Below are 8,847 nucleotides of genomic sequence, written 5' to 3'. Positions count from 1 at the left end.
CCAAATAAAATAAAAAATTTTTAAGTTTATAGTGTGTTTTGTAAATTGACTTTCCACACAAAAGTGCTTCCACAGTTCTTTACTTGACAAAGAAAGCACACAGTATCATTTCTTCCTTGCTTTGTATTTAAAAAGAAAAAAGGTTTTAATATCTTCCTTCTGGGTTGTGGGCCTCTGGTTTTTAATATTTAATTCCCTGTGAATCTACTAGCCCCAGTATTTCTCCATTTATTACTAGGGCCCCCACATTTGAAAATAAGTTCAAATTTGCTCCATTTGTCCATATTGCTATGTAAGATCCACCAGATTTAACAACTTGTTCTAGTCAAGACAAAAAGGGAGCTAAAGTCAAGGATTTTATATCATACACTTTGACTGATAGGGATTAACTTTTAAGGTAATGGATTAGGTTTTTAAAAAGATTTTAAAATAAGTTTTACTTTTAAATGGTCATGCAGTAAAATTGAATTTTTTTTGGTGTACAGTTGTATGAATTTTAATACATGCATAAATTTCAAACCACCATCACCATAATCAAGATACAGAACAGTTCCATCACCCTCCAAAACTTTCTCTTGTTATCCATTTATATTCACCTACCTTCTCCCTACCTACAACTCCTAGCAACTACAGATCTGTTCTCCATCCATACAATTTTGTATCATATATGTATGTTTTAAGATGGGGTTGTTACCCAGGCTGGAATGCAGTGGCTCTTCACAGGCACCTGATTACAGTGCACTACAGCCTCAAACAATCCTCCTGCCTCAGCCTTACCGAGTAACTGGGACTACAGGCGTGTGACGTTGGGCCCGTTAAAGACATATTTTGTGTGATCCTAACAAGGGTTTTTTAAAATTAGGAAATAAAAAAGGAACTTCCAGCTTCTCTGGGATACTCATAAGATCTGACAATCCTGGATCCTATTATAGACAATTTATTGGAGTATCAACTCCTTGCCTGAGAAGCATCAGTTCCTTGCCTTTGGAGGGGCATGGATTTCTCAGATTATCACTGTCCCCCTCCAATTCCTACAGTTTTGAACCAACTCAGTTGACTTGTTTACATTATCAATCCACCCAATATATTCCATCTCCACTTATCTATAACACTCAAAACAGTGTTAACTACAGACCATACATTAGAATTTTAAAAAAAGGTTGGGCACGGTGGCTTAGGCCTGTAATCCTAGTACTCTGGGAGGCCGAGGCAAGAGGATCACTTGAGGTCAGGAGTTGGAGACCAGCCTGAGCCAGAGCAAGACCTGGTCTCTACTAAAAATAGAAAAATTAACCAGGCGTGGTGGCATGACCCTGTAGTCCCCCAGCTACTCAGGAGGCTGAGGCAGGAGAATCACTTGAGCCCAGGAGTTTGAGGTTGCTGTGAGCTAAGCCAATACCATGGCACTCTAGCCTGGACAACAGAGCAAAACTCCATATGGGAGCAGGGGGGTGGGGGGAGCTTCCTTTTAATACTCTGATTTTCTAACATTGCCTCAGTGTTTAGCTCCTCTTTTATTACCTAAGCAATTGTATTTCCTTCATATGATTCTTTCTGCACTCTTTAAATTCCTCAAAACCACTGGTTATCCTATTATTAAGTTCCAGAAATTAAAAGGCTATAAATGTAATATGTGCAGTCATAAAAAGGAGAATGAAAACACAGGCACTCTTTAACTCTCAACTAAAATGTTTGAACCAAAAACAGCAGTCCACTACACATATAAAAAGTTAAATTATAAAGTCAGCTATTTTTAGAATGTCATGGAGAACAAAATTCAAATTCCATACAACAGCTATTCAAAATAACAAGTCAGTCTAAATAAAAATCCAATGGCATAATTTTGATCCATTGGGGATCAGTTGTTGCTAAGAGAGTACAGATACAATTAAAATAGCTTTTCTGGAATGATGTTTAATCAATTGCTTTTACATTATACTTGAAAGAAAGCTATAATTTACCTAATTAGCAATTTAGTTTCCATAGCCTCTTAAGTTTTGATTTCTCTGAGACTTTCTCATCTTAAGTAACACATCATCTCATTAATCCTCCTTGGTGATATGAACAGAAGTCCCAGGATAAAATGAAAAGCAGACACATAAAAAGCAACAAGCTGCCCATAGTATGCATTCACAAACTATTTCTAGGCAGAGAATTATACATAAAGCAGGAGTGGAACCCCAGAACATTTAGAGACAAATCTGCCTAGGTACAAAGCAATTATGTTTCAACCAAATAAACTGAGGGCAAAGTACTATAACCATCATTTCATCTGTAATAGTGGCTCACTAGCAGTTTGAGGATGTGGACATGGAGTTAGGCATGTGTGAGAATGTACAAGATTCCAGGACATGGGTAGTACAGTTGTGACACCACCTATCATCATACCACACCCATCACCCATCCCTGACATTGGCCCTACTGGGAATTTCCAAGCTAGTATGGAAGCTCAGAGGAAGTTTAGCTGCATAAATTTCAAAACAGAATCACCTAAATTCATCATCACTAACAAATGAAGAGTTCTATTTTATTTCTGATGTTGTTATTACTAATACTGGTCATTTAACTTGTTTCCTAGTTAAGAAAGTTAAAAAAAAATTTAAAAAGCTCTCAGAAAACTTTGTGTATTTTACTCATGCAAAATGGAAATTCAGTTGAACTTATACCCATTTTCTTACGGCATAAACTTTAAACTCCTTCCCACAGCAATTAAATAAAATATTACTAATTTGGTCCCAACCATTCTTTCAGCACCAGTTCCCAAACCCAGTTCCACAACAGCTACCTCAGGCACTCTGAATACCATAGGCAACATCCCGTACCTTTCTCTACTTTCTTGCCTCAGTACATTTGCACTTCATGTTGTGCATTATGGTGTGCTATTTCTCCGCCTCATGGAACTATATCATTCAAGAACAAAGTACAATGTTATCTGTAGTGTGAAGAGGGACTCCCGCAAGCAGTTAATGGCTGGCAACTCTGAGCTCCCCTAAAATGTTCATCTCCCCTATTCCTTGGGGATGAGACTCTGCCTTATTCATAGGAGGCCCTTAGAATCCCGTCCCTTAGCTGACTCAATAATGTTTGAATGAATTAACTCTGTTCCATTCACCAGAAGGCTAGATGAGGACTCTTGGTATAAGAGCAGGGGTAGAAATGGATCAGAAAGTTTGGAGCTAGAAATCTGAATCCAACAAGAGAAAAGGAAAAATGAGAACAAAAGAGAAAAGGAAAAATGAGAACAAAAGAAAAATATGGGACAGACTTTTCAAAAATGTGCATTTATGCCTCAAGCAAGTGCCGATGGATCCCTAGACTCAGAGTTTTGTTATTTGATGGGTTGCCTCTCCCTGTTCACTGAAGAGTACTGATCTATTATGATTGCTCCAATGTCATTGATTCTGGCTTTAATACACTTCAAAGAAGCCCATTTTAACAAAACAGAGAACTTACCTTCAGTCATCTCCCATAAAATGATTTCCACTAAATAATGAACTTCCCTCAAACATCACACACTCTGTCAAAAGGATTCATAAACGTAAAATAAACCTAACAGCATAGTAGTTTAAATATACTACCTGAAAGAGTAATGATTCCCCTGGGTTGAGGCTGAAATCGCAAATATTTGTTACAAAAGTCGGCAGATTCAAGGGCCAAAAACAAAACATTGCCCAAAAAGTAGCCTGCTGTTTGGCCCACCGAATTGCAGGTAGAAGCATAACCCACGTTTTCCCGTGATAACATAGTTAACGCCCAACCATCCACAGCGATGTCCTGAGTGGCAGCCAGGAATTCAAACAAAAAGAATGTCACAGTGAGAGCAACCACATCAGGTGTTCTGCCATCGGTATTCCCGAGCAAAAGATCCACCTGAGTAGATAAATATATCATGAAGAGTCCGAGTATATACTGTGTAGGGACAAGCCAAGATTTGCGACGACCAAAGTTCTTAAAGTAAACCGCATCAACCAATGGGGCCCAGAGCAATTTCAGACTGAAGGGCCAAAAGACAAAACTGAAGAAAGCTTGGTCTGTATAGCTAACATTTTTGCTCTGCAAAATGAGTGGGATGCTTCCCGCCAAGCCCAAGGGAATGCCCTGAAGCACGTAAAGAAAGAGCAGTAGCAAAATGCTGCTTAGTTCGGCTCGGCAGCTCCGTGGGGTTTTCGAGAAGTCACCAGTGCCGGTATCCCTCAGAAGAGCTTCTCTGTCCCCTTCCCCGCCCACAAAGTCCGGATGACTGTCATCCCAGCTGCCGGGCGGCAGAGGACCGCTCTTCAAATCCAGAGAGTGGTTGAAAGTCCCTGGCCGCCGTTGCCGACTGTTGTCCTTATGGGAGACGGTGGGTGACATATCAGAGATAATGCAGAGCCCCGTCTGTGGGGGACCGGGGCTAAGCGTTTTGGCTTCCTCTAGTCCCAGGTCCAAGGCTGTCGCTCTGGACCAGGGTTTCGGTGGCTCAGGGAGAGGGTCAAGGGGAAGGGCGATAAGGGCACTTCTTACTGCAGCCCAAAGTGCTGAAGTCGGGAGCCAGTCCCCTGGCTGGAGGCCCAGGCGATGCCTGGGTAGGTGCCCCTTGTAGCGGCGTCAAGGAGCCTGAAGGAGCCCCCCGGGCAGCCGTGCCGGGCTTGAAGCTGGAGGAGGGGGCCGTGGTGCTGAGGTCGAAATCGGCTCCCAGCCACAGAGACCGATCGGCCCACCTCCCCAACCACCTCCAGCTCTCGCCGCTACCAATGCGGCAGAAAGCACTTTCTTCACAGGACTCCAGAGGTACCGGATAACTTCCTGCCCCACACTTCAGGAAGTGGTCCCGGTCTCAAATAGATCCCTTCCCCGCCTCCATAGCAAGCCAATCAGGACAGGCTCCCGAGGCCGAGTTCGGAAACAACGCTTGCTGGGAACCTGCAATTCTAGCTGTCGGGACCTTTGGGGAGGCTTAACGCCGGTGCACCGTGCGGCGGGGGCGGGGCGCCCCGCGAACTCTGGCTCTATGAGCGCATGCGGCCGTCTGGAAAGCGTGGGCCTTTGTCATTCGGCGCGAGCGGCCACGTGACAGCGGGCAGCGCCAGGCTTGCGCTGGCAGTCGAGATACTATTTCGTGCGGCTTCTGAAGCCACAGTGGCTAGATTTGGTGGTTGTGCTGGTGAAGAGCAGTGCCCATGCTCTAGACTAGGAATTGTGTGATCCTGCTGCTTTCGTGCGCCGGGTAGAAACGGGAAGAAGGATTGAGATTTACAACGCTTTTGTATCAGGAAGCAAGGCCAAGGTCATTTTGTGCCCCCAAAAGGTGCCCCCTAAAATTAAGGCTGTTGAGGCAGAAATAATTTGATAAAGGTTTACTGAAAACCAGCTGTAATAATCAACAGAGTTGGGCCTGTTCCGGAGTCTGTCACAGGTGAAAGGTTTTTATAGGAAAATTTAGAAGAAGGAGGGGAGATAATCCTTATGCCAGAGTTGCCCTCTTTTCATTGGCGGGTACAAGACAGAAGTTACAATCATTGGCTACAGATTACATCATCCAGGCTAATGATGTCTTTGTGCAATACAATCTGTAGACTTCATGCTTCAGCTGATTTTAAAATCCATCTTATTTAATATCTTCACGTTGTACATTGATCAGTACATCAACAATTTGAGGAACTTAACATAAGATTCTTTACTCAGAGACAGAATGTCACCATCTGGTAACAAGACCTCCCCAAGACAGATTAATCTGGAAGCCTGCTTAATGTCAAATGTTACCTGAGGGTTAAGAAAGGGTAGAAAAATGCCTGGCTAACTGGAGAACCGCGTGCCTTGCAGTGCCTACGTATATTTACGGAAGGAATGAAATTGCTCAAGAGATGGTAGGTTTCTCTGCAGTCCTTTTTTTGAAAGTGCTGGAAGAAGCTAGGGGAACTTGGTAACCAACGCTAGTTACATTAGCTGGTTGGATAAATTCTAAGACTCATTACATCCCTCTAGTTTTGTGCTTGCTATAAAAGGTCTTGTAAGCCACCGCTCAGCTGGCATCATCATCATTGATGCATTTTAAGTGGCTCTCCTTTCTTAGGGTTCTTGGCAAAGTATTGTAAACTCTTGGAGCTGGAAATGCTGAGAAATCAGATATAATATTAAAGTGCTGCCCAAGAGACAGGCTTTCCAAGAGTTTTATTGAATCCCAGATTGTGTAGTAGTTGTCAGACATCACTGCTAACGTTATAGCGGTAATGTTAACCCATTTTTTCTCTATTTTAAAAACTGCGTTAAAATTTGCCTTAATGATTGTTATTCTGTAGGTTGCTCTTACATTTATACTTCCTTCCACAGCTCATTCTTCTACCCATTTCCTCCACAGGAATTTGAGTCTGATTAAATTTTTTTGAACAATAGAAAATGGCAACTGTAAAGTCCTCTAATTTTTGTTAAAGAGAATAGCTTACAGGAAAGAACAGTGTCATTTAAGTAAGACCAATCAAGATGCAACCAAAAGACCCATGAGTGGTGGTTAGCTTGTTCTGGATTCAAACCCTGCTCTACCAGCAGTTGTGCCTTTGACAAATTGCTTAACCTAAGCCCCAATTTTGATAAATATAAAATAGAGTTCATAACATTTATTTCAGAGAGTTGTGAGAGTTAAAGGAAGTAACCTGTAAAGCCATGCATAGTCAATAAGTGTTTTTCCCCCCAAAGATGTGAAAATAATGAGTTTGTATTTCTTCTGTTTGATTTTTTTAACTCTTTATTTTGAAAGAATGATAGATTCACAGGAAATTGCAAATATAGCGGAGTAATGTACCCTTCACCCCGCTTTCCCCAATGGTAACATCTTAAGTAACTATAGTACAATATCAAAACCAGGAAGTTGACATCTATAAAGTATTATTAACTAGACTACAGGTCTTGCTCAGATTTCACCATTTTTTACATGCACTAGTTTGTGTGCTTGTGTGCTACCCTTTTATAGTGTTATCCCTTTATAGTACTACACTTCTATAGTTGAATCAACTCCTCCTCCTCCTTATTCTCTGGCGATCACTAATCTGTTCTCCAGGGCTATACTTGTGTTATTTCTAAAATGTTATATAAATGGAATCATATAGTATGTAACCTTTGGGATTAGTTTTTTTCACCCAGACTAATGTCCTTGAGATCCATTTAAGATTTTTTTTTTTTTTTTTGAGACAGAGTCTCACTCTTTTGCCCGTGCTAGAGTGAGTGCCGTGGCGTCAGCCTAGCTCACAGCAACCTCAAACTCCTGGGCTCAAGTGATCCTTCTGCCTCAGCCTCCCTAGTAGCTGGGACTACAGGCACGCGCCACCATGCCTGGCTAATTTTTTCTATATATTTTTAGTTGGCTGATTAATTTCTTTCTAATTTTAGTAGAGACGGGGTCTCGCTCTTGCTCAGGCTGGTCTCGAACTCCTGAGCTCAAACAATCCGCCCGCCTCGGCCTCCCAGAGAGCTAGGATTACAGGCGTGAGCCACCGCGCCCGGCCTAGGAGCTAATTTTGACCAAAAACAGACTGAGGGTTAGAGGTCAGGAAATTCTGATGTGGAATATGATACAATCTTGGTTTAACTAAGTTGTAGGTGGCAATGTAACGTGATGCTAGACATTACACACAGTGAACTAGCCAGTCATACATAACGTATATTCAACATTAAACTCTTAAGGCTTTTTGGAGAATCCATGGGTAATTGAAATAGTTTTCTTTGAACCTGGTGTGGCAATTTTAAAACATGGCCCCCAAATTGTTTATCACTTCTCCCTTTGAGAAGTGGAGTCCATGCCCCTTCCCTTGAATCTAGGCTTCTGACCAATAGAATACAGCTGAGGTGATGCTAGGCTACTTTCCACGCCCAGGTCTTAAGAAACTGGCAATTTCCACATCCTGTTTCTTGAGACCCCACTCTTGGAACTGAATCCCATGCACTAGGGAAGGACTTTCTGGAAAGGAACTAAGGCCTGTGGCTTTCAGCACTGGCTGAGCTCTCAGTTGACAGCACCAAATTGCCAGCCATGTGTGAGCTATCTTGGAAAGGAATGCGCCAGCCCCATGCTGAGCTGCGCTCCCTTATGTTACATAAAGAACAGAAGCAAATCTTCACTTCATTTGGGCACTTAAGCAGTGCCCAAATTGCTGTTGCTTCCTCGGAAGACCTCGTGGTAGTCATCTTCTGAGATAGACTGAGACATTTCTCTTCAATGAAATCTGGGAGCCCATCCCCACCAGGCCCTCAGTGCCCCTCAGCAAATGTGGAACAACTGTCACTACCACTATGAAAACAAGACAGATAACTGCATGGGACCTTCAGCCAGTACTGTCATGAACAGCTGTTCTTTTTGCATACTCAGTACCCCTTATACACTTCTTGGGTTAATATCACTCTCCCTTTTCTTTGGGAAACTGATCTTCCCTGACCGATGTGTTTTAGTGAAGCTGGTTAAACTGCCAAACGCAAAACCCTCCTGTTGTTAGTCGTGATCCCTTCTTGTTTTTCAGCTGCTCCCTACTCTCCCAATTCTCTATCGCCCGTGCCCGAATGACTGCAAGGGTGAACACAGGGTCCACATTAGGCCTATCAGAATCCATTGTATGGATTTGCTAAAATTTACCAGCTAGTCCCAGCTAGAACCATTATGGTTCTTTCTGGTTTGATGGTTTGTTTTGCCATTACCAAATATATATATGTGTATATATGTATATGTGTGTGTATGTATATGTATGTGTATATATATATGTGGAATTTCTGGGCAAATATGTACATTTAAAATATAATATGGTCAAATAGCTCTTCAAAAAGATTTATACCAATTCGCCGGGCGTGGTGGCTCACGCCTGTAATCCTAGCTCTCTGGGAGGC

The 8,847-nt window shown here is 42.3% G+C and overlaps 1 protein-coding gene across 1 annotated transcript in view; it reads right to left on the bottom strand.

Moving 5' to 3' along the window:
- The window catches only part of SLC33A1 (solute carrier family 33 (acetyl-CoA transporter), member 1), a 27,127-nt gene extending 22,358 nt beyond the window's left edge, over window positions 1-4,769 (bottom strand). Inside the window, exons 1-2 of the mRNA XM_012642851.1 lie at window positions 3,579-4,769; window positions 236-321 (exon numbers count right to left, since the gene is read on the bottom strand). Of these exons, the coding sequence (XP_012498305.1) occupies window positions 236-321; window positions 3,579-4,353 (861 nt within the window). The 5' untranslated portion in view covers window positions 4,354-4,769. The remainder of the gene's footprint in view (window positions 1-235; window positions 322-3,578) is intronic.
- Window positions 4,770-8,847: the final 4,078 nt, after the last annotated feature.

Source organism: Propithecus coquereli, unplaced genomic scaffold (genome assembly GCF_000956105.1).
Source record: "Propithecus coquereli isolate 6110/MARCELLA unplaced genomic scaffold, Pcoq_1.0 Scaffold19, whole genome shotgun sequence".
In the NCBI taxonomy this organism is placed as follows: Eukaryota; Metazoa; Chordata; class Mammalia; order Primates; family Indriidae; genus Propithecus; species Propithecus coquereli.
This window is presented reverse-complemented; position numbering and strand designations above follow the sequence as displayed.